Raw genomic sequence first — 27,500 nt, forward strand, 5'->3', positions numbered from 1 at the left:
CTTGGACAATTTTATTTCCTACCCTTCATCTCAAATCTCTTTATCATAATATCTGAGCAGCATTTTACCTTATATGTACTAATGTAGTTTATTGTGACATTGTTGCTTCACTGCAGGTGAGCACTGAATGAGGAAACTTATGATATGATCAAAAGCATTCTAACCATGACCATCTCATCTATATTTTAAACAGCGTATCTAATCATCTAAGACACTTATCTGAAGTGCCCTTTTTTTTATGTCAAATAGGCTATGATTTTATGACTTGAAGCCAAATTTGGTTACTATTTCTAGGCTGAGTGATAATGTATGCAATCTGTGCTTCTCAGGATTTTCCGAGTGGCATGCTGAATGAATTGAATTGTCTTTTAGCAGAGCTGCGTGCCTAATAATGGTGAGCCATATTTCATGCGGCTTGCTTCTCAAAAGAGGTTGCCCATGACTGATATAAGAGGGGGTACTGAAAAGTTCCTGGCTTTGGATAAAAGAAGATACAGGAAGATCAGTTAATTATGATTTTATTTAATATATTCCCCTCCCAGGTTCACACACTTATTGTAGTGGTCCTTCAGTTTTTCTAAGGCCTGTAAAAGAACTCAGAAGGTTGGGCCTCCAACCAGGCCTTTCACAGTACCCTTAAAGCAAGTGACTTTTCAGCTCCCCCTCGTAGAATATTCTTGCTCTACTAGAAATACCTCATTGATCTAAGGATTAAGTTTTATGCACCTATGATTCAAGTTCTATTCTGACTACATGATATTCTGACTGGTTTTTATGGTTATTCATAATTGGGAGCTATCTCATTTGTATGACTTTTTTGGCTGTGCCTGACAGTAACTGGCCACACTCATAAATGGTGGTCTCCTGGAATGCAAAGCGGGTGAATTTTCTTGCTGGGATGTTTCCCATGGTACATAATTATTCCTGGCACTTGATATGCTGTGTCCCTTTTGAGGTCCCTTTAATCTATGGACTATATTACCTGAATAAAAGTCGAGTAGGTTATAACTCTATGAATTGGAGTTGATCTCAACTTAAAAAAAAACAATAAAGCATTTCAACCTACAAGAAGGACCTCTTTGTAAAGGTCATTTTATTCTCTGTAGAGGTCAATGAAATGTACTTTGTATTATCATGTCCATAGCCTGGACATTGTGACTACTACCTTAACTGACCAATTGGTGCCAGCTCCTGTTTGGGTTTTACTCACATAATGAATTGAACTTTAACGAGCAAAACTCATTATGCACTTCTCCTTTCACGCAAGTGTTGCTTTTACTGTTGTTTGTTACAACTACAATGATAAGTTACATCACTCCACACTTTGTGTATTTACTTACTGTGGATAGTGAAGTGTCTTGGTCATGTCCATAGGTACATATGTACACTTTAGTAAGTACTTGTGAAGGCGCATGGCTCAGTGGTTAGAGTGTTGAGCTTACGATCGTGAGGTTGTGAGCTCGAATCCCGGACCGGGCTGCGTGTTGTGTTCTTGAGCAAAGCACTTTATTTCACGTTGCTCCAGTTCACTCAGCTGTAGAAATGAGTTGCGACGTCACTGGTGCCAAGCTGTATCGACCTTTGTCTTTCCCTTGGATAACACTGGTGGCGTGGAGAGGGGAGGCTGGTATGCATGGGCGACTGCTGGTCTTCCATAAACAACCTTGCCCTGACTTGTGTCTAGGAGGGTAACTTTCTAGGTGCAATCCCATGGTCATTCATGACCGAAGGGGGTCTTTACCCTTTAGTAAGTACTTACAGTTAGATAGACAAGACTGTTTACATTAAATGTCTTGACCATGGACAGAATACTGTGAAATATACTTCACTTTAGTACTTGAATACTTGTTGGATAAATAGAACTTCTTACAGTTAAGTATCTTAGGCATGTACATAATACATCATCATCATCATTGTTCGACCGTGATCGAGACAATGGAATTTACCATGCTACACCAGACTTCACGGTCCATCATGGCATAACGGAGGTCCTGTTGCTGGATGTTGTATCCCTGGAGATTACATCAGGGTAGGAGAGTGTGCGCCCTCTGGTATTGCGAGTAGATAGCTTTTAAGAGGAGAAGAGTAGAAATTACCTCTTTTTCAGCTCTACAACAATGTCCAGCAAACAGGACTCTCCTACCTTTCACAAGAGATGACACAGGTGGTAGTTTCCCATATATTTGCATTTTGGTTGGATGGCGCTTCCACGGGAGATTTTGAGCTCTCATAAGGAGGCGAGTGTAGGTTCCATCCAACCGCCTCTCAAGCTTCTTTGACATAATACAGTGAACTCTATCACACTTTGGTTTACATACAGATAGGCAGTCAGGTTGGTTGAATGATGTTTTTGTCATAAACAGTGCAGAAAATTACACTGTAGTGTTGCTCCTGCTTACACCTAGGTAGACTGGGTTGTTGATAGTTAAGTGTCTTGGTCAGGGCCTGATACAGTGGACTGTGTCATTCTGTGGTACAGGCAGCAGGAGAACTTACCAACAACTCACAGATAGACAATTTACTGACCAAAATTTCATTGATTAGCAAATTTCACTTACAAGCAATTGATCGAATAACTTATTTACCAATGGAACATTATTGATTAATAACTTGATTTCAGTGAAGGGTTAAAAAAGTAAATAGTGTATATTTATTTCTCAGAAAATTCATTTAAAAAAATATTAAAACATCGATAAAATTTTGAAAGATTTCTAAGATGAGATGTTATGAGTTAAGCCTCTTAAATATAAAATGATAGATTCATTAGATTTGTAGTGAATCTTTTAGTGAGCTGTTTTTATACTCCTAGTTTTTTTTCTTTTTTTTTTCATTGTAAGTTAGTCTTTTTATACTTTCAGCACGACCATAGAATTTTCATTTCTTTAAGGAGGCTGTTGTAACTGGTGAATTGTTGGTTGATGTGTTGCTATTGGTAGATTGTTATCAATAGATTACTATTGGCAAATTTCCTACACATGTATGGCATACATGTATGGCATGTATTTGCAACTAGCAGTTAAATATCTTGGCCATAGACTCAGAACTCTGCTCTATGTTCCTTAAGGTCATACTCACTTACAGCTAGGTAGACCGGTCTAACGTTTCTTAACAATGAACACATTGCTCTACTGATAACGAATGATTAACTATCAACCATACTGAGTCAATGAAATAAATACCAATAATATATTAGTATTAATTCAATCAACTCTGCTTTCTCTTTTCCAAAAATTGGCATGTAGCTGGTCGAAAGAAATCTATTTTATTATTGAGATCAAATAAGCTGATTTAATCAAGTTAGTCAGTGTAAATATATTGCCTACCTTGTTCATTTGATTATCTTGAAGAGCAAACATGGAAACCAAGCTGAAGAGTTATCTCCCTCTCAGTAAGCACTCACCTGTGTTCAAATAGTGTGTGTGTTATGCATCAATTTGTTTGTGTATGAGTGTTCAAAATCTGGGTGGTGAAGGAGAATGAGGGGAGTGAGTGTGAATGATAGCTGGTGAGAGGTGTTAGTAAGACACAGATAAAGTGACAGAGAGAGAATGAATGAAAGACAATGGTACTTTCATTGCTTTGGAGTAAATTCACTGATTGGAGGATACTTTGTATCTCATGATCAAATGGAAGAGGCAATGTATCACATGACCTACTCACAAAAGAAGAAAACACAGTGTTACCATAATTGTCTCTGTTTCTTTTGTTGTGTTATATCATAGTCATAATGTCATTTTTGATGATCGTTATACATTAAACTTATTTAAGATATATACCCCCCATGCTTGCGAAGACATGTTGGGGCAAGCGAAATCGAAACCGAATTGAACCAGCCAGGATCCCTGGCCTGGTGGTACGTAAAAAGCACTATCCGACTCGGGGCCGTGGCACGTAAAATACTCCAATGCGACCGTACGACAGGCACCCATGCCACCCCCTTTGCTTGTGAAGACATGTTGGGGCAAGCGAAATCGAAATCGAATTGAACCAGCCAGGATCCCTGGTCTGGTGGTACGTAAAAAGCACTATCCGACTCGTGGCCGTGGCACGTAAAATACTCCAATGCGACCGTACGACAGGCACCCTTGCCAACCCCCTTGCTTGTGAAGACATGTTGGGGCAAGCGAAATCGAAATCGAATTGAACCAGCCAGGATCCCTGGTCTGGTGGTACGTAAAAAGCACTATCCGACTCGTGGCCGATGCCAGCACCGCCTCGACTGGCTTCCGTGCCGGTGGCACATAAAATACACCAATCTGACCGTGGCCGTTGCCAGCCCCGCCTGGCACCTGTGCAGGTGGCACGTAAAAAGCACCCACTACACTCACGGAGTGGTTGGCGTTAGGAAGGGCATCCAGCTGTAGAAACATTGCCAAATTAGACTGGAGCCTGGTGCAGCCTTCTGGCTTCCCAGAACCCCGGTCGAACCGTCCAACCCATGCTAGCATGGAGAACGGACGTTAAACGACGATGATGATATATCAGAAAAGTAAAACAACAACAAATAAAAAACAAAATATACAAAATCTGTTGGTCCATACTACACAGAACCTATTTCTTTACTACCCACAAGGGGCTAAACACAGAGGGGACAAACAAGGACAGACAAACGGATTAAGTCAATTACATCGACCCCAGTGCGTAACTAATACTTAATTTATCGACCCCAAAAGGATGAAAGGCAAAGTCAACCTCGGCGGAATTTGAACTCAGAATGTAACGGCAGACAAAATATGGCTATGCATTTCGCCCGGAGTGCTAACGTTTCTGCCAGCTCGCCACCTCATAAAATAAATGCGCCCTTTTAAAGCCTAGCCAGGCTCATGGGCCCGGTTTCTGTGGTGTATGTGTTCCCCAGCTGGACGGGGACAACAGTCCATTGCAGCGTTACTCATTTTTGCCAGCTGAGTGGACTGGAGCAACGTGAAATGAAGCGTTTTGCTCAAGAACACAACACAATGCTCGGTCCAAGAATCGAAACCACAATCTTACGATCATGATGCCGGCACCCTAACCACTAAGCCACGTGCCTCCACTCCATACTACACAGTACCTAGTGACCTAGTTTAAAGGCGGCGAGCTGGCAGAAACGTTAGCACGCCGGGCGAAATGCTTTGCGGTATTTCGTCTGCCGTTACGTTCTGAGTTCAAATTCCGCAGAGTTCGACTTTGCCTTTCATCCTTTCGGGGTCGATAAATTAAAGTACCAGTTACGCACTGGGGTCGATGTGATCGACTTAATACCTATGTCTGTCCTTGTTTGTCCCCTCTATGTTTAGCCCCTTGTGGGTAGTAAAGAAATAAGTACCTAGTGACCTTGCAGTTTCTCAAATTCACCAAACCAACCAAGAAACAGATGGAAATTTCATGTCTTGCATCCGTTGTTTTTATCAATTTATTTGAGTTATTTAACTGTCTCCCTTTTTATATTGCTTCCCTCCTACACACACATCTTCATTGTTGATGGAAAGAAAATACAAAAATCAATATGTACTGTGAAGAAATTCGACTAATCTACCGACTCTCATAGAAAAATACAGTTTTCACAAGATGGTACTTTGACTTACATCTTGGTCAGTGATTGTGTTACGTTGATTTTGTGCTATTACCAGACTAAGGGGCAGGAGCATGTTATGGTACAGATTCTTGGTAATTTAGATATCCACGTGTGAACTATTAAAGCCTCTGTCTTCACAGCTGCTTGTCTCTCCTACTGTTAACCACTGAACATGGCACCTTGTTGTCAGCCATCATTGTCATCATCATTGTCATCATCATTATCATCATCAACACCGTAAAAATCACTTTAACTCTTTCACATTTAAACCGGCCATATCTGGGCCACATATTCTACCTATTTTACACTAAAATCAGCCAGATTCCATACAATGCTTCCCTACCACATGGTTCCAGGTTCAGTCCCACTGCATGGTACCTTCGGCAAGTATCTTCTACTATAGCCTCGGGCTGACTAAAGCCTTGTAAGTGTATTTAGTAGACAGAAACTGAAAGAAGGCGGCAAGCTGGCAGAAATGTTAGCACGCCGGGCGAAATGCGTAGCTGTATTTCGTCTGCCAGTATGTTCTGAGTTCAAATTCCACCAAGGTCGACTTTGCCTTTCATCCTTTCGGGGTCAATAAATTAAGTACCAGTTATGCAATTGACTTAATCCTTTTGTCTATCCTTGTTTGTCCCCTCTGTGTTTAGCCCCTTGTGGGCAATAAAGAAATAAGAAACTGAAAGAAGCCTGTCATATATATATATATATATATCTGTGTGTGTGTCTTTGAGTCTGTGTTTGTCCTTTCATTACTGCTTGTCAACCAGTGTTGGTATGTTTACATCCTTGTAACTTAGCAGTTTGGCAAAAGAGACCAATAGAATAACTACTAGGCTTAAAGAATATATGTTCTGGGATTGATTTCTTCGACTAGAATCCTTCAAGGTGGTGCTCCAGCATGGCCGCAGTCAAATGACTGAAACAAGTAAAAGAATAAAAGAATAAAGAATATCATTGAAATTTTGAAGCTACAAGATACTCTTTACTCTTTACTCTTGTACTCTTTTACTTGTTTCAGTCATTTGACTGCGGCCATGCTGGAGCACCGCCTTTAGTCGAGCAAATCAACACCGGGACTTATTCTTTTTGTAAGCCCAGTACTTATTCTATCGGTCTCTTTTTGCCGAACTGCTAAGTGACAGGGACGTAAACACACCAGCATGGGTTGTCAAGCAATATTGAGGGGTGGGGACAAACACAAACACACAAACATACACACACACATACATATATATATACATATATACGATAGGCTTCTTTCAGTTTCCGTCTACCAAATCCACTCACAAGGCATTGGTCGGCCCGGGGCTATAGCAGAAGACACTTGCCCAAGATGCCACGCAGTGGGACTGAACCCGGAACCATGTGGTTGGTTAGCAAGCTACTTACCACACAGCCACTCCTGCGCCGATAATACTTTATTATTGAAAACAATGAGAATAAATATGCATTATGTTTGACAAAATAATCTGACTGCTAAAAGGCTTAAAATTTGTTTACAGTGGCAGATAGAATAAGTGCCAGACTTAAAATATGTACTGGGTTCAACTTGTTGGGCTAAAGCCATCAAGGTGGTACCCTAGCATGGCTGCAGTCCAATGATGAAAACAAGTAAAAAATAAAGAAAAATATAAATAAATGAAAATGGAGTAAGGTACTTGATCAATAATGCAGACTTCCTATTTCCTCTTTCAGAACATAATCAGAAAATATTTGACCCAATATTTTAATTAGATATTTAATGAATGAAAACAAAATGAAATTTTCTTCTCTTTTGTGGTCAATATTTATTAAAGTTACCAATAACTGTTATAACTACCAGTAATAGCTATTATTACTACCACTTGTAACAACTAATCTCAGCAGAAAGAGCTTCTGCATGGACAGTCAGAGTGCTAAAAATAGCAGCCTAATCTCCCTCAAATAACATTCCAGTTAGGAAAAGGGAAAGGCTGTCCTTGCATGTAATCAGAATGGTAGTCTGGTCATGACCGGAATGGTTTCGATCTTTGGTTTGCTTAATCAGTGCTGACATGTGGCTAAACAATGACAGTAGCAACAACTAAAACTACTATAAGTCAAAGAGAGTGCCTTTACATGGTTGCTTGACCTGTTAGAAGTAGCAGCCAAATCTCCCTCAAATCACAGCCCTGTTGTCTTTAAAAAATATAAGGAACATTGAATAATGTTGTTTTCGATACAGTGTTTAAATTATGACCCCCTTTGGTCAGACGCTGACCATGTGTTTGCACCTAGAGAGTTACCCTCTGAGGCACAAGTCTGGGCAAGGTTGTTTTTTTATGGAAGACCAGCAGTCGCCCATGCATACCGGTCTCCCCTCTCCACGTCACCAATGTTGTCCAAGGGAAAGGCAAGGGCCGATACAGCTTGGCACCAGTGACGTCGCAACTCGTTTCTACAGCTGAGTGAACTGGAGCAACATGAAATAAAGTATCTTGCTCAAGAACACAACACGCAGCCCGGTCCGGGATTCGAGCTCACAACCTCACGATCGTAAGCTCGACGCTCTAACCACTGAGCCGTGCAGGATATTGTGTTAGGAAGGGAATATTCTGTAGAAACCATGCCAAAGCAGACACTGAAACATGATGCAGCCCTTGGGCCCGTTAAATTCTGTCAAACTATGCCAGCATGAAACACATGGTAGCCAATTGAGCTTCTTAACCATACAGCCATGCCTATGCTTCAACATATAACAAGGATAAAGCATCCTTCTCGAGCCCTCTGGACACATAAGGGCTGATTTCCCAGCTTCCATGGTGCATATATATTTACCCACTAGACGGGATGCTGGTCTGTCACAGAATTACTCATTTTTACCAGTTGAATGGAAATAAAGTGTTTTGCTCACAAACAGAACACTTCACCCAGTCCAGGAATTGAAACTACAATCTTATGATTATGAGTCCAACACCCTGACCACTAAGCCACATGGCTCTACATACTTAATTTTATTGATCTTGGATGATTCAAAGACAAATAAAGATTTTGGGAGGACTTGAACTCAGAACATAAAAGCCAAAACAAAAGCATTATGGCCGACATGCTCATGGGTCTGCAAATCCATTGCTTTTAATAGTTTCTTACATTGGCATAAGGTCAGAAATTTTAGGAGTGGGGTCGGGGCAATGTTGATCAATTAAATTGACTCTAATACTTGACTAATAATTTATCCAATCAATCCCCCAAGAAGATAAAAGGCAAAGTTGACCTCCGTGGGATCTTAAGTCAGAACATAAAAAGTCAGAACAAACACCATAAGGCATTGTTTCCAATGCTTTTAACATTTCTGCCAACTCGCCACTCTAATACAGCAATTAATAATAGCTTTAATAAGCAATTATCTTTACTTTAGTCACATATACTAACTGTAATAGCCACTAAATATCTGTAAGGACTTCTGTTGCTATGAAACTATGGTTCTGAATATCTACTCTACTTTGTGCAACAGATTTCCTAGAAACTCTCCACCACACACACATACACACACATCTATCTGTCTTTCTTTCTATCTATCTATCTATCTAACTGACTATATATATATATATATATATATATATATATATACATACATCTATCTCTCTTTCTCTCTCTCTCTCTCTCTCTCTCTATATATATATATATATATATATAAGATGTTACAATGGACTGGACTGCTCACTTAAATATATAAAAGAATAACTTAGTGGTGGTGGGGGATATCACAATTTTTTTTAAAAAGTAAAAAAAACAAACAAAAGGACAAAAAAAAAGATCATTTTTATGTTGCTTAGTAATTATTGATAAAAGAAAAATGAAATAATTTGAACTTGCTAGCTTCGGTAGTTTGTGAGATATCTGAATGGATACTGTGGTAATAAACGGATATATGTTGTTAGATGGAGGAAGATAATGATGATTGTACAGTATGAGGCCATTAAAAGATGGATATTAATGTTGTCTGGGATTTTGTGTGAGAATAGGATAGGAACGAGCCGGTGTTAGAGTTTCTACATAGTAGTTGCTGGACCTGCTAGAAATAGCAGCTAAATGTAAATCTTTTTCAAATTACACTTTACTGTCTAAAATAAGCAACTGGCGTATTAGAGTGTGTAGTTCTAGATTTCCTGAAAAAGGATAAAATGATCATAGGTGGAATGTCTTTGATGATGTTTGCTCAATCAGGTCTGACCTTGGGCTAAATAATTACAATAGCAGCAAAACAGGAATAGTAGTGTAAACAATGCCCCTAGAATGGAAGTGTACTTTAGGTTAAGAAAATATAGGCCAAATAGACCAAGTAAAATATAGGCCAGTGTGGTTGTGAGGTTAAGGAGTTCATTCCACAACCACATGGTTCTGAGTTCAATCGTACTGTGCAGCTCCTTGGACAAGTGTCTTATATTACACGATCAGGTTGATGAATATCTTGGGAGTAGAATTTGATTCATAGAAACAGTGTGGAGACCCATCATGTGTATAAGCATGTGTGTGTGTACATGGGTGCATATGTGTGTGTGTGTATATATATATATATCCTATGACTGGCACCCGGCAGATGTCGGACCCCTACGTAAAAAGCATTATCCGACTCGTGGCCGATGCCAGCGCCGCCTCGACTGGCTTCCGTGCCAGTGGCACGTAAATTGCACCAATCCAACCGTGGCCGTTGCCAGCCTCGCCTGGCACCTGTGCAGGTGGCACGTAAAAAGCACCCACTACACTCACGGAGTGGTTGGCGTTAGGAAGGACATCCAGCTGTAGAAACATTGCCAGATAAGACCGGAGCCTGGTGCAGCCTTCTGGCTTCCCAGATCCCCGGTCGAACTGTCCAACCCATGCTAGCATGGAGAACAGATGTTGAACGATGATGATGATGATGATATCCTTGGCACGCTGTTTCTTCTCCCCTCTTTAATTCCTTCCTTCTCTCTCTCTCCCCCTTGGTGCCTTTGTCCCTTTCTTTCTCTCTCTCTTTGATTCCTTGCCCCCTGCTTTTCTTTCTCTCTCTTCTGTCCTCTCACATGACTGCCGCCGCTCAAACTGGTCTTTTCGGCTTGACCACTGCCATGTTAACACTGTTGTCTTCGTTTGCCGCAAAGGCATTTTTTTCAAAATACGCCAGCCAAGATAAGTTAAAAATTGTCTGAAGTCGTAAGACACCCGCTGTTTTGTCCTGTTATTACTATTCTTGTTTTTTATTTCTATTTTTTGTTTCTTGTATTTATATTCGTGTGGCATTCTGTCCTTGTTTCGAATACATTCGATCCTCTTTCCAAGAAATCTAATGCTCATAGCTTAGTTTTTCTTTGGGGCTGGCCGTATTGGAGCGATATCAGGATTAATCAGCTGAAATTGCTAAGATGATCCGGTTCCCGACTGAAGATTAGAGGCTTCGAATGACCCGTCTGTTTTTTTGTGTCGTCTCTTTGTGTGTTTTTGCGTTCTTGTCCCATTTTGTAATTTATATTTAAATAATAAAAATAATAATAATAATAATTGTGTACAGTGCTCAGGTGCACTACAACTCATCTAAAGTGTATATATAATCAGGTGTAGTTTCGGCGGATTTCGGAAAGCATGAGGGCCTTAAAAGATGCAGTGTCATGGCAGTCAACAACTGACGCAGGCAGTTTATTCCATGCTGCAGCAACTCTGAGCGTGAAGAAATGTTTCCGAAAGTCATGGGAGCTGTATTGTTTTCTGACTTTGTAGGCATGTCCACGTGTGTTAGACACATGGAGATCAAAAAGGTGTTCAGTGTTGTTGTTGGTGAGGTGGTTGATAACTTTGTGGGTGTTTACTATACATATATATATATATATATATATATATATATGCATACATGTGTGTGTATATTTATATATAAATTCAAACACACACACACACACACATGTGACTGGCTTCTTTTATGGGTACTTCCCAACTACATGGTTTCAGGTTCAGTGCCACTGCATGATACCTTGGGCAATTATCATCTATAACCCCAGGCTGACCAAAACCTTGTGAGTAGTTTGAAGGAAACTGAAAGAAGCCCATATGTGCATGAGTGTGTATGTGGTTACTGTCTCCTGCCCTTAAGATCACGTGATAGTTGTGGTTGTCACTGTCATACAAGTGGTGTCCATTGTTGCCAATCTTTGTAGATGTTTGGTCACTGGAAAATATTATCTTACTTAAAACAGGACAGTTGACAACAGGAATGGCATCCAACTGTAGAAAATCTGCCTCAACAGATTCTGACCCATTCAAACATGGAAAACTGGACATTAAAACAATTATCATCATCATCAGTTAATGTCCGTTCTCCATGCTAGCATGGGTTGGACGTTTCGACCGGGGATCTGGGAAGCCAGAAGGCTGCACCAGGCTCCAGTCTTATCTGGCAATGTTTCTACAGCTGGATGCCCTTCCTAACGCCAACCACTCCGTGAGTGTAGTGGGTGCTTTTTACGTGCCACCTGCACTGGAGCCAGGCGAGGCTGGCATCGGCCACGGTCGGATTGGTGCATTTTATGGAAGCCAGTCGAGGCGGCACTGGCTTCGGCTACGATTCGGATGATGATGATAATGATGTTTATATATAAAAACATTTATTCATTAGTTTAACATTTGTTTGTCCATGCTGGAATATGTTGGATGCAGCTCTGGATTAATCAATAAGCAAAATAAGCATGTATTTAGGGCACCAAGGGAGGGAGAACCACAGAAATGATAAATGGTTTACAGCACAAAAGAAATCACTTTAAACTTGTTAAAATAATGTTTGAAGTCAATTTACATGGTTGGAAATATAATTTCGAAGTGTTTATGGTATCATAGTGAAGATCTGATCAAAGTCTTAGCATTTATAAAAGTAGGAGCAAACTTTGCAAATATAAATAAAGTGGAAGTATACAAAAATAAACATTATTTTCCATCTTAATGTTAGTTTTGTTTCATTTTGAAAAATGAAAAATTTATTTTACGGTTTATTATTGTTTATATTTTGAATTACATATATATGTGGGCATGAATATCTTTTAAGTGGTTAGGGTTGCTATGGGTCTTAATCTGGCCCTGGTTGAATGGGAAATTATTTGAGGTAGAATTTTATGGTTCGACACTTTTCCCACCATCAAATATCGTCTGTTTTGCAAGCAAAGAATTTTTTTTTTATTCTAGTGGTGTTTGAAAGTGCAGAGAAATTAGTCATATTGTCATTGTCGTTTTAATGTCCATTTTTTCCATGCTTGTATTGGTCTGACAAAATTTGTTGAAGCAGATTTTCAATGGCTGGATGTCCTGTCTGTCACTGACCTTCACCTGTCTCCAAGTGAGATAATATTTCTCCATGGCCAGTTATGTTTTCACAGAAGATTCTTAACAAAGGATGCCACCTATATGAGAGTGACATTCACTTAGAACAATTTTACAGATGTCAAGACAAGGTGACAGTAACACGTGTATATACATACATATATATATATATATATATATATATATACATAAATTAGAAAAAAACACCTTTTATCAATTCAAAATGAACAATTGAATTACACCATCTAGAAAATTACATAATTTTTCTAATTTTTCTATATTAGTATTTCTATATTAGTATTTCTAAATTGAATTTTTCCCTGTAAGTTAGGATTAATATTCCCTCAAAAAATGATTATATATATATATAATAGGTTTCTTTCAGTTTCTGTTTATCAAGTTCACTCACATCGCTTTGGTTGGTTTGGGTCTATAGTAGGTGACACTTGCCCAAGGTACCACACAGTGGGACTGAACCTGTGAACACATGGTTAGGTAACAAACTTCTCAATCAGACAGCCATGCCTGAACCTCTATAATCATGGTAATCTTGTAATCCATTCTACTGCTACCTGTTTCATGGCCAAGCCATCAGCAACTAAGCCAGCCATGCCACACTAGGGACCGAACCTGGAACCAAGTGATTAGAAAGCAAACTTCTTAACCACACAGCTATGCCTGTGCCTAACAACAAGGAATATTACCATCACTACCTCAGCTTTCAATATATATCATTTCACTCCTCCTGGGGTCAATAAAATAAATTGAATTCTCTACCTGAGTATTATTGAAATATGTGGAATGGTTCCCTAACAACCTACGCTCACTCTCTTACTCTTTGTTATATCATATTTTCATAATATATTATCATACACCTTGCACTCCCATCATCATCATTATATAGCATTACTCGTTATATGATAGGTAACTTTGGAAATATACTTTACTTTTGCCGCCATGGGTAATATCAGAAAAATTTTGGCATACATGCAATAATTATAATTTAACATTTATGAAATTTCTTGGTGCTTATACAAGATGATGAAATCAATACTAATTTTCAAAAGAAAAATATTTATTAGCCTAAAATAAAATGAAATAAAACAGTATTCAAAAGGCAAAAAAAAAAAAAATGAAATTGAAAACAAAATTACATTCAGTGTTGATTTTGTATTATGCAAGTTCTCTGTCTGTCTGTCTGTGTCTCTCTCACATATACACAAATTTGTACACACACCTCTTTCTCTGTTTCTCTATATATACATATATGTGTGTTTTTTTGTATGTATGTATGTTTGTGTATATATATATATATATATATATATATATATATATATATATGTATGTATGTATGTATGTATGTATGTATGTATGTATGTATGTATGTATGTGTATATATATATATATATATACACACACACACACATGCACACACAACACTCCCTCTCTTCTTTCTCCTCTATCTATGATTCTTTCTTATAAATGAGTGTGTGTAGCATTCATTTACTCATTGCCTGCCATCAAGCCTAATATTTTCATTCATTTTGTATCTCTTATGTTAACTCTCTCTCTGTATCTCTGTTTTACTCTCTCTCTCTCTTTCTCTCTTCCCACCTCTACATACAATGTAGAGCATGATGGAAAAAAATCAACCAGCCAACTCACTCACCCACCAATGTTTATATTGGCTATTATTACATAGAGATTGCATTAAGATACTCACTGTAACTAATAACCAACATCATTACCACTGCTCTTCCACATATACCATCATTCTCATCATCATCATCATCAACGTCATCACATGTCCACTTGTTCAGCACCAACAATAGCTTCACCACAACCATATCTCCACCGTTACTGTCACCACCACCACCTCACTATCACCGTCTTGATCACCACAACAATATTTGTTAGGTCTTTGGTGCTTCAAGAGTTTTCACTTTTGTCAAAACTCTCTCCTGAAAACAACACTCCAAATAAAAATCTCACGAATGAAAATATTTTCATACCCAGCTTTAAACAACAATGCCAGTCTCAGGGCTTCATACACCACATTAAACCCAGAAACTAGGCCTGATTCCCCTTTAGGAAAATCAAAAGGCACTCAGTGGGTTTCTGTAGAAGAAAGTTCAAAAGAAAGCTACTAATAGACCTTTGCCTTTCATCCTTTTAGCCTCAATGAAATAAATATGCATTGGGGGTTGAGGTAATCAACTATTCCCCTCCCCCCAAAATCTCAGGCCTTGTGTCTATAGTAGAAAGGATTATTGTTTACCATTGAAGGAATCGTTAGCACATCGGGCAAATGCTTTGTGGCATTTCATCCATTTTTGTTCTGAGTTCGAATTCCACCAGGGTTAACCTTGCCTTTCATCCTTTTGGGGCCAATAGAATAAGTACCTGTTAAGCACTAGGATTGATGTAATTGGCCTATCCCCTTCCACAAAATTGCTGGCATTGTACCAGAATTTGAGAACATTATTATTGTTTACCATTGAAGGTGATGAGCTGCCAGAATCTTTAGCATGCTCAGCAAAATGCTTAGCAGCATTTCGTCTGTCTTTACATTCTGAGTTCAAATTACACCATGGTCCACTTGGCCTCTCATCCCTTCAGGGTTGAAAAAATAACTACCAGTTGAATACTGGGGTCAGTGTAATCAACTTAACCCTTTCTTGCAAAATTAATGGCCTTGAACCAAAATATAAAATCAGTATTATTGTTTACCATGCCTTTTTTTTTTTATCTTTGTAACCCCTTCTGTGTGACCCACATAGGTGGACCATCACAGCAGCATTGTAGGCCCCTGGGTAAGTCACTGTACTGGGCCTTATAGTGTTTTTCCATAGACAGCAAACCACATAACATACATAGATGAAATTGGGTCCCTGGACATGTGGAGTCCCTGGGCAACCCCACAGTGTGCCTTTGTCTTAAGATGGCACTGCCACACAGTTCTTCTACATTGACTTTGCAAGTTCCTTCATCTGTCACCCTTGTGGCAAATAAAAAATATTACTATTGATACTATTATAATGGTTATTATTCTTATTCTAATCACTATCATCATTATTATTTTTATCATCGTCATCATCTATCTTGCCCTGTCCCAAGCCTTCCCACTCACCCTCATCAAACCCTTTCTGCTGACTTCTGTGTTTAATTACCCCGTTTTTTCATAGGAAATGCTTCTTTCTGAACAATTCAAAGGCTTTCTCGTCTACATGGCGCTCTAGTTTTCCTCGCATAAAAAATAAAAATATCGTTTGATGTATGTTCCAAGGTATACACACATACATTCATATAAATTATATATGCACATGCACAAACACACACACGCATGCACTCACACACACATCCTTACTGTGCTACAAATATCATCATCATCATAATCATGATTTTGATAAAAGGAAGCAACATCCATTTTATTGCTGTTTTATAATTTGCATGTTCGTTTATTAATTTCTGCATTAGTCCATGGTTTTGATTTTGTGTTTTTTTTTTTTATTAATTTTTCTCCATTCTTCGTTTAACCCCTGCTGACATGGAAAAAACAAATGTTAAAATAACGATAATGTCTGTTACAACACATTCGCACACACTACCACGTACAATTATATACATACACACATGTATACATGTATACATCATAAACATATGCATACATTTGTATATACATATATATATATGTAGGCATATAAATATTCATACATATATAGTCATATATAAATATACATATAAAGACATATATAGTCATATATATATATATACACACTCACACTTGTGAGTGCGGTTTATTTGTCTGATATAGTATTATATGTTCAGTTTGTTATTTGCTGTTAAATATGATAGCCTCATCTCCAAATAACCATTCTTTTTTAGACCTTTTATGAAACAATAGTGGTTAGTTGATATAATTGATGAAAACCCCTGAATGCAGTGCTACTCCATGGCCTCAAACTAAAACTAGTAAAATAACAGAATAGTAATTTATGATTCTAAAGAGCCCCTGTTGAAAACATGATTTTCTTAATAGTCAGTGTATTTAATAGTCAACCAAAGAGTGAACTACAATATCTGTATGTGTATGTGTTTAGATATGTGTGCATGTATGTGGATGTATATATATATATATATATATATATATATATATTTATTTATTTATTATTCATTTATTCATGTGCAGCTGAAGATGGCACTGCATTTAAATTGATGTAATGATTGCATTGTTCAATTAAATGGAGCCGCTTGAAACGGTTATACTGCATCACCCCTTGATGTTCTGTTGCTTATTTTCATTTTATTCACCTTACTCCCAGCTGTGCAGATAATACCGGACTGACTTGGTGCTTCAACTTAAGTATCTAATTCCACAGAATCTCAACAATTACTTCTTATATATATATACATATATAATAAATATTAGGGAATAAATCCAAATTTTGTCTCTAATTAATATTATATATATATATATATATATATCACCGTGACCGACCAGGCCATCAGATGTTGTTACACATCGCTGGTCACAATGCGCTTTGCATTGTTTTAGCCTTTAAATGACGCCACCCCGCTGGCTAAAGGAGCAGGCCAACAGAAGAAAGAGTGAGAGAAAGGTGTGGCGAAAGAGTACAGCAGAGATCGCCACCACCCCCTGCTGGAACCTCGTGGAGCTTTAGGTGCTTTTGCTCAATAAACACTCACAACGCCCAGTCTGGGAATCGAAACCGCGATCCTACGACCGCGAGTCCGCTGCCCTAACCACTGGGCCATAGCGCCTCCAATATATATATATAAATTATATAAATAAGGATAAGATTGATATTTAAATATCGAACTTATCAAGAGGCCAGCATGAGTTCAAATTCCACCAGGGTTAACTTTGCCTTTCATCCTTTTGGAGCCAATAGAATAAGTACCTGTTAAGCACTGGGATTGATGTAATATATATATATTAGAAGGTTTGGAGATGATGTACAGGTATTTTATATTAGAAAAAATGCCAGCGCCGCCCCGACTGGCTTCTGTGCCGGTGGCACATAAAAAGCACCATCCGAACGTGGCCGATGCCAGCGCTGCCCCGACTGGCTCCTGTGCCAGTGGCACATAAAAAGACCATCCGAATGTTGCCAGCGCCGCCTTTGCTAGCTTCCGTGCCGCTGGCACGTTAAAAGCTCCAACCGATTGTGACCGATATCGGACCCCCCCTGGCACCTGTGCAGGTGGCACATAAAAAGCACCCACTACACTCGCGGAATGGTTGACGTTAGGAAGGGAATCCAGCCGTAGAAACTCTGCCAGATCAGACTGGAGCCTGGAGCAGCCCCTGGCCTCCCAGACCCCGGTCGAACCGTCCAACCCGTGCTAGCGCGGAAAACGGACGTTAAACGATGATGATGATGATGATGAAGTACTCAGAAATTCGGATGGTTTTATATTTACAGATATTTATTAGTATGTTACATGTTTTTTATACATCATATATTATATATTAACGCTTTCATCCATTCTAGTGGAGTCTTCAAATTGAAAGTGTGTGTATGTATATTGAGGGATTACCAATTCAGGCAGAATACTTTATAAGTTCTCTGTTAGTACACCAGGTTAACAGTATTGTTTGGATTAGTAAAAAACTCCACATACAACCATAACAAAATGACTGACAAAAGTTGCATTGATTCTCTAGGTCATTCGATTTTTCTTGACTGATCAATGGACTGTGTAAATCAATCAATAACAAACCTCTAATGACTACTGGAAACAGCTGTGAGTCAAATTTACTCCAGTAAAAAATATGTAATGACAATTATTTATGGCTTGTAGGTGCAGGAGTGGCTGTGTGGTAAGTGGCTTGCTTACCAACCACATGGTTCTGGGTTCATTCCCACTGCATGGCATCTTGGGCAAGTGTCTTCTACTATAGCCTTGGGCCGACCAAAGCCTTGTGAGTGAACAGGGACAGAAAGAAGCCCGTTGTATATATATATATATACATATATATACATATATATATATATATATATATATATTATATATATATATATAAATAAATATATATATAATTTGTGTGTGTGTGTGTGTGTATGTTTGTGAGTCTGTGTTTGTCACCCCAGCATAGCTTGACAACCGATGCTGGTGTGTTTACGTCCCTGTAACTTAGCAGTTCGGCAAAAGAGAACGGTAGAATAAGTGCTAGGGTTCCAAAGAATAAGTCCTGGGGTCGATTTGCTCAACTAAAAGGTGGTGCTCCAGCATGGCCACAGTCAAATGACTGAAACGAGTAAAAGAGAGTATATATATATATGTATGTATATCATTGTTATTGCTTTAATGTCCATCTTTCCATGCTTGCATAGGCCGGATGGAATTTGTTGTGGATTTGCTACAATGTGCTGTGTTCTTGAGCAAGACACTTCATTTCACATTGCTCCAGTCCTATCAAGTGGCCACAGGAAGAGAATCCTAATGTAGAAAACTTGCTTTAACCCTTTAGTGTTCACATTATTCTGCCAAAATTAATGCTTCTTCATCCACATTGTTTTGAACTAATCATACATTATCTTGTAGCTATGAGATTTTGATGAGGTAGCTGTTAATTTTTAAAACGATATTGTAGGGTTGGTGTGAGAGACCAGATCTGGCCAGTTTGAACATAAAACAGGCAGAATACTTTTGGCCGGATATGGCCGGTTTAAATGCTAAAGGGTTTATAAGTTTTGTATGACATGACATATGCCAGCTTGGAAAAGTGAACATTAGAATGATGATGATGATGATGATGAAAATGAACAAACATATATTTATATGCATGTGTATGTGTGAGTGTATGTGTATGTATAAGTATCCCTGTGTGTGTGTGTGTGTGTGTTCATGTTTGTGTGCATGTATGTGCGCGCACGCACACATACACATATGCACAAATGGAGTGAGTCGGTGTACTTCTGCAGCTGCAGTCGGGTTATTGCAGTTGCGTAAAATGTTGCTAGATTTTGTTTGTAGTTGGATATTTGTGAGCCTATATTATCCAAACAGCCATAACTGGTTTTCATAGATTTTATTTTTTTTTAAATAATGTTTTATGGTATTTGTGTGATACATGGAAATGTGTACTTATCAGTGAAAGGAAGAAGTTCTTTGGACAATGTTTGTGGACGCGTGGACGCTATATGGGATTATGTCACATAATAATTCCTGTTTTATATGTTTGCTGTGTTTTTTTGTCTCTGTTGTTCTATGTACATAAGTTTCTCTTTGAAATTATATCTCTTGCTCAGCTTTTGTTGTTGCTGTTGTTGTTAAAGGCAGCTGTATTAAATATTTTCCCATGTAATGATAAGTTTGATATTTGTTGACTAATGTCATCTGTATTTATGTGTGCGCATACTTACACACAGACACAAACACATTCATGCTTGCACACACATACACACACTCATACTTGAACACATACACACACACACACACAAGGCCATATCCTTATTAATGTTGTTTTAACGTCTACTTTCTCCATGCTTGCATGAGTCAGACAGAATTCATAAAAGCAGATTTTCAACAGCTGGGTATCCTCTTGTTGCCAACCCCCATCTGTTTCCAAGCAAAGTAGCTGGGCAGGTTTCTATGAAAAACTTGAAACAAAGGACTCTGTTTTTACGATGGAACATTTTATTCTTTTATTCTTTTACTTGTTTCAGTCATTTGATTGTGGCCATGCTGGAGCACTGCCTTATAGGATTTTTTTAGTCGAAAAAATCGACCCCAGGACTTATTCTTTGTAAGCCTTGTACTTATTCGATCGGTCTCTTTTACTGAACCGCTAAGTTACTGGGATCTAAACACACTAACATCAGTTGTCAAGTGATGGTGAGGGACAAACGCAGACACAAACACACACACACACACAAGGCCATATCCTTATCAATGTTGTTTTAACGTCTACTTTCTCCATGCTTGCATGAGTCAGACAAAATTCATAAAAGCAGATTTTCAACAGCTGGGTATCCCTTTTTGCCAAACCCCATCTGTTTCCAAGCAAGGTAATATTTTCTTGTGGCGGCAAGCTGGCAGAAACGTTAGTGTGCCAGGAGAAATGCTTAGCGGTATTTCGCCTGCTGCTACGTTCTGAGTTCAAATTCCACTGAGGTCGACTTTGCCATTCATCCTTTCGGGATCGATTGAATAACTACTGGTTACGCACTGGGGTCGATATAATCGACTTAATCCGTTTGTCCTCTCTGTGTTTGTCCTCCCTTGTGGGTAGTAAAGAAATAGGTAATATTTTCTCATGGCTGGGCAGGATTCTATGAAAAAGCTTGAAACAAAGGACTCTGCTTTTATGGTGGAACATTTTATTCTTTTATTCTTTTACTTGTTTCAGTCATTTGACTGTGGCCATGCTGGAGCACTGCCTTAAAGGAATTTTTTAGTTGAAAAAATTGACCCCAGGACTTATTCTTTGTAAGCCTCGTACTTTTTCTACCGGTCTCTTTTACTGAACCGCTAAGTTATTGGGATTTAAACACATCAACATCAGTTGTCAAGTGATGGTGAGGGACAAACGCAGACACACACACACACACACGACAGGCTTTTTTCACTTTCTCTCTATCAAATCCACTAACAAGGCTTTGGTTGGCCTGAGGCTATAGTAGAAGACATTTGTCCAAGGTTCCATGCAGAAGGGTTGAACCTGGAACCATATGGTTGGGAATCAGGCTTCTGACCACAACAGCCACACCTGTTCCTTTGTTTGTGACTAAAAGAATAAAATGTTCCATCATAAAAGCAGAGTCCTTTGTTTCAAGTTTTTCATAGAAACCTGCCCAGCTACTTTGCTTGGAAACAGAAGGGGGTTGGCAACAAGAGGATACCCAGCTGTTGAAAATCTGCTTTTATGAATTCTGTCTGACTCATGCAAGCATGGAGAAAGTAGACGTTAAAACAACATTAATAAGGATATGGCCTTGTTTGTTTGTGTGTGTGTGTGTGTGTGTGTGTGTGTATGTGTGTGTGTGTGTGTGTGTGTGTGTGTGTTTGTGCGTGTGCACATGTATAAATGTGTGTCTGTGTGTGTGTGCAAGTATGAGTAAATGTATGTCTGTGTATAAGTATGAATGTGTTTGTGTCAGTAAGTGTGCATGCACATGATAACAAGACAAAGAGACACACACACATGCACATGCTTGCACTCACATATACACACACACCTACATGCTGGCACTCACATACACACATGAACACACACATGTACATATATGACAAGTTTCTTTCAGTTGCTGTCTACCAAATTCATTCACAAGGTTTTATTCAGTCTGGGGCTATAATAGAGGGCAGTTGTTTAAGGTGTCACACTGTGGGACTGAACCCAAACCCATAATGTTGGGAAGCAAACTTCTTAACCACACAGCCATGCCTGTGTTTTTATCCATTCCTGCACCCATAAATATTAAGTATTAATATTGATTGTTTCTAGGGTGGCAAGCTGCTAAAATCGTTAGTATGCTGGGTAAAATGCTTATGTTTATGTTCTGAGTTCAAATTCCCCCAAAATTGGCTTTGCTTTTTTTCTTTTCAGGGCTGATAAAATAAGTACCAATTGAGCACTGGGGTTGATGTAAGTGACTTATCCCTTCCCTGAAATTGCTGGCCCTGTGCCAAAGCTTGAAATCAATATTAATTGTTTCGAACAAAGTGCAAGGCCAGAATTTTGAGGGGTAGGCTTAGTGGATACCATTATCTCCAGTATTGACTACTACATTAGATTTAGTGGCCAGAAGCTGACAGAACCCTCTGTCTGTTTGTGCTTTCTCATCTTTTCATTGTTGGGTAGTTGTAAATGAGTGTCACTGTCATACAAGTGGTGTCATACATTTCTGATCACCCACAGAAATAGAGAAATATTACATTGCTTGGAAACAAAATGAATTGCTTGGTGACAGGAAGGGTATCTATCTATAAAAAATCTGCCTTAACAGACACTGTCTGACACGTATGAGCATGTAAAAGTGAACATTAAAATGATGATAAAATCATCATCATAATCATCATCGTTTAAAGTCCACTTTCCATGCTAGCATGGGTTGGACAATTTGACTGAGGACTGGCGAACCAGATGGCTGCACCAGGCTCCAATCTTGATCTGGCAGAGTTTCTACACTTGGTAAAGGCATGCACCTCACAACTTTCATTTACACCTCCCTAAAAGTTATTAGATTCATGCCTACTTGGGAACGATAATAACAGGAAGCAACACCTGATATATTCTGATAATCTTATCAGACATTGATAGGCCTCTGAGTGTATAACATTTGCAACTGTCTTCAGGAGAGTTGTTAAGATTTTGTTTGATAAATGTTCATTTTACTAACCCTTCTAGGATGACTGGACTGATTTATTGGTCTACCATTTTTGTGACAGAGAGAAAACAAAGTAAATAGCTTCAAGAATGTGTGTGAAGGCGCATGGCTCAGTGGTTAGAGTGTCAAGCTTACGATCGTGAGGTTGTGAGTTTGAATTCCGGACCGGGCTGCATGTTGTGTTCTTGAGCAAGACACTTTATTTCACGTTGCTCCAGTTCACTCAGCTGTAGAAATGAGTTGTGACATCACAGGTGCCAAGCTGTATTGGCAGTTGCCTTTCCCTTGGATAACATATATATATATGTATATATATATATTTCATTAATGGGAGAGACAGAAGAGGGCAGATACGAGAATGTTTATTGATCACTACAATTGTTTCAACCCATCTTTTGTCTCTCTCATTAATCAAATACCCAACAAACACTGTGAAAATGAACATGCTTTACCATTAAGTTATCAGGTGTATACTTTACAATCTATTATCTAATATATATATATATCATCATCATCATCATCATCGTTTAACGTCCGTTCTCCATGCTAGCATGGGTTGGACGGTTCGACCGGGGATCTGGGAAGCCAGAAGGCTGCACCAGGCTCAGGTCTTATCTGGCAATGTTTCTACAGTTGGATGCCCTTCCTAACGCCAACCACTCCGTGAGTGTAGTGGGTGCTTTTTACGTGGCACCTGCACTGGTGCCAGGCGAGGCTGGCATCGGCCACGGTCGGATTGGTGCATTTTACGTGCCACCGGCACGGAAGCCCGTCGAGGCGGCACTGGCTTCGGCCACGATTCGGATGGTGCTTTTTACGTGCCACCGACACGGAAGCCAGTCGAGGCGGCGCTGGCATCGGCCACGATTCGGATAGTATATATATATATATATATATACACACATAAATATGTATATATACATATGTATGCTATATACACATACATACATACACATATATATATATATATATGTAAGCTCCTACCATCTTACATCATCTCAGAGATATAACTCTTGACATTTTTGCTCAATTCACCTCCCATAGATTTGTTTCATCCTTTTTCATAACACAAACTAACTGGATGTCATTTTTCACCTCCAATAACAGAGAGCAGTTGCCATATTTTTTCTGGACGTGCCAGCTCTGAAGAACACAATATTATTTAACCGTGCTGTTATCCACCTTCTGTTTTTAATACCAGTGCAAAACTGCTTGATAAGATCAGTTGTAATGGATCTATAATACTGTACATTTTGATTAATGCGCGCGTGTGTGTGTGTGTATGCATGTGTGTATATGTGTGTACACACACACACACACACACTTTTCTTTGTTTATGGTGATTTAAATATTTTTGACTTTTAAAGAAATTTGTGAAAATGGATCCCTTCTTAGTGTAGAAATATTTGTTGTCTTCTTTAAAAGATTAAGATCCAGATTAAAAAAGATTACAACTGACTGTTGTTTCAATTAAATTTTCCATTAATTTGAAACCTTAATAATAATATCCATTTATACAATTTTTGTCTAATGTATTTGTTCTTTTTTTTCATTTTCAAAATTCATCCAGTTCTCCAAGGAACCCTCACCAAAAACTCGTGAAACGAATCATTGCTCTTGAAGGAGACAACATTCGGTAAGTTGTTTCAAGATTTCCCTGTGTTAATGATTATGTTGGGTGTTCTAATGACATCTTTATCCAATATGAACTATTGAATTTGTGGGATGACGTCAGCAGCTTGGGGAGCTGACCAGAACTTGGGGCTGACCGGAAGAGGAAGGGGGCAGCAGTGACACGCGCGCAGGCAGGGCAGCTTTGGGCCTTTTGGATCGAGGTAACCAACAGAGTTGGATGGGTGAGCACGTTGTCAAGGTAGGGGAAAAGCAGCTGCTATTTCTAGCATTCGGGTTGGGCTGCGTGGAGGGGTGCATTACCACTGGAGAGGTCTCTGTCGATGAAGAGAAGGTAGGTGTCCTTATTTCAAATCTCCCGCATACACCACAGAATTATTGTGTTCGTAATGACTAACCTGCTTGTGGATTTGGGTGTATTAACGATGTATTTGTGAAGTTTCTTGGTGTAGGCATACTGCAATGACTTGCTGAGAAACTGACACAGCTGATTTGTTTATTGTGATCTAATGCTTAATTAATATCTATTTCTTTGCTACCCACAAGGGGCTAAACACAGAGGGGAAAAAACAAGGACAGACAAAGGGATTAAGTCGATTATATCGACCCCAGTGCGTAACTGGTAATTAATTTATTGGCCCCAGTGCATAACTGGTACTTAATTTATCGACCCCGAAAGGATAAAAGGCAAAGTCGACCTCAGCGGAATTTGTACTCAGAACGTAACGGCAGACGAAATACCTATTTCTTTATTACCCACAAGGGGCTAAACACGGAGGGGACAAACAAGGACAGACATAGGTATTAAGTCGATTACATCGACCCCAGTGTATAACTGGTAATTAATTTATCGACCCCGAAAGGATGAAAGGCAAAGTCGACCTCGGCGGAATTTGAACTCGGAACGTAACGACAGACGAAATACCGCTAAGCATTTCGCCCGGCATGCTAACGATTCTGCCAGCTTGCCACCTTTCTCAATCAAATTAATATTGCCATTGCAGGTACACAGTGTGCCACAAATCAGATTGTACAGAGGTTAGAGAGTAACATAAGATGAAGTGTCTTGCTCATAAACACAACACACACCCTGGTTCAAGAATCAATTCTGTGATCTTGAGTGCAACACCCACCAACCACTGAGCCATGCTTATATTAAATGTTTCAGTATTGAAGTGAGTGAAGAAATAATCATGGATCAAATTTGATCTTCATTTTCTGTGGATTTCATTATTATTTCTGATGGAACTTCATTTTTTCTCTTCTTTGTTCAGAATTTTCACATCTGATCTTTTAAAAATTATATTGTTAACTGGATTGTGACACAGTAATGTGAGGCCAACAGGTGCCTTTGTAGTGAGAACCAGACATCAATACAGGGTTGAGGAACCATATGGGAACATGAGAATGTAGTAGTGTAGAAGCAGGTTAAGACACAGGGATCTGTTTTTACTAATTTCAGTCATTGGACTGCAGCCATGCTGGGGAAATCCCTTGAAGGATTTGATTGAACAAAGCAACCCCAGTACCCACTATATTTCTTTTAAAGTCTAATACTTATCCTATGGGTCATTTTCACAAAACCTCTTAGTTACAGGGATGTAAACAAACCACCACTAATTGTCAAATGGTGATGGGTAGGGGTACAAAAACCCAGACATACACACATATATGCATGTATGTGTGTGTGTATATATGTGTTATTGATGATTTCTTTTCCTTCTTCGGACTTTTCCCTTTCTCTGTTGAAGAAGCTATGCTTGAAACATCAAAAACTCTCTCTTTGTCTACTGAGTGTCAAACCAATACATTCCTTATGCACATCCTCTTGTTGTTTGTTATTGTTAATTTTATTGTTCCTTTATTCGAATTCATCATCATTATCATCGTTTAACGTCCGTTTTCCATGCTAGCACGGGTTGGACGGTTCGACCGGGGTCTGGGAAGCCTGGAGGCTGCACCAGGCTCCAGTCTGATCTGGCAGTGTTTCTACAGCTGGATGCCCTTCCTAACGCCAACCACTCCGTGAGTGTAGTGGGTGCTTTTTATGTGCCACTGGCACAGGTGCCAGAGGAAGCTGGCAGCAGCCATGATCAGTTGGTGCTTTTTACATGCCACCAGCACAGAAGCCAGTCAAGGCGGCGCTGGCATCGGCCACGTTCGGATGGTGCTTTTTACGTGCCACCGGCACAGGTATCACAACTACTATTTCCATTTGATATTTATTTTGATATTGATGTACTTGACTCAATAGGTCTCCTCAAGCACAGCTATATATATAAGTATATATATAAAGTCATAAATGATAGAGAAGTAGTTTGATGAAATTTTATTTAATAAAAGAAAATTCAAATATCATGACATTGCTTCGTAACTTAAAACATGCACAGGAGTGGCTGTGTGGTATGTAGCTTGCTTACCAACCACATGGTTCCGGGTTCAGTCCCACTGCGTGGCATCTTGGGCAAGTGTCTTCTACTATAGCCTCGGGCCAACCAAAGCCTTGTGAGTGGATTTTGTAGACGGAAACTGAAAGAAGCCCGTCGTATATATATATGTATATATATGTGTGTGTGTATGTTTGTGTGTCTGTGTTTGTCCCCCTAGCATTGCTTGACAACCGATGCTGGTGTGTTTACGTCCCCGTAACTTAG

The 27,500-nt window shown here is 39.1% G+C and overlaps 1 protein-coding gene across 2 annotated transcripts in view; it reads left to right on the forward strand.

Annotated features, from left to right (window-relative positions):
- Positions 1–27,500, forward strand: part of LOC115210382 (mitochondrial inner membrane protease subunit 2) — a 646,016-nt gene that overhangs the window by 428,268 nt on the left and 190,248 nt on the right. For both annotated transcript variants that reach the window (XM_029778952.2, XM_029778951.2), the window contains exon 4: positions 24,785–24,850. In XM_029778952.2, the coding sequence (XP_029634812.1) occupies positions 24,785–24,850 (66 nt within the window). The remainder of the gene's footprint in view (positions 1–24,784; positions 24,851–27,500) is intronic.

The sequence above is a fragment of the Octopus sinensis genome, linkage group LG4, assembly GCF_006345805.1.
Source record: "Octopus sinensis linkage group LG4, ASM634580v1, whole genome shotgun sequence".
Classification (NCBI taxonomy): Eukaryota; Metazoa; Mollusca; class Cephalopoda; order Octopoda; family Octopodidae; genus Octopus; species Octopus sinensis.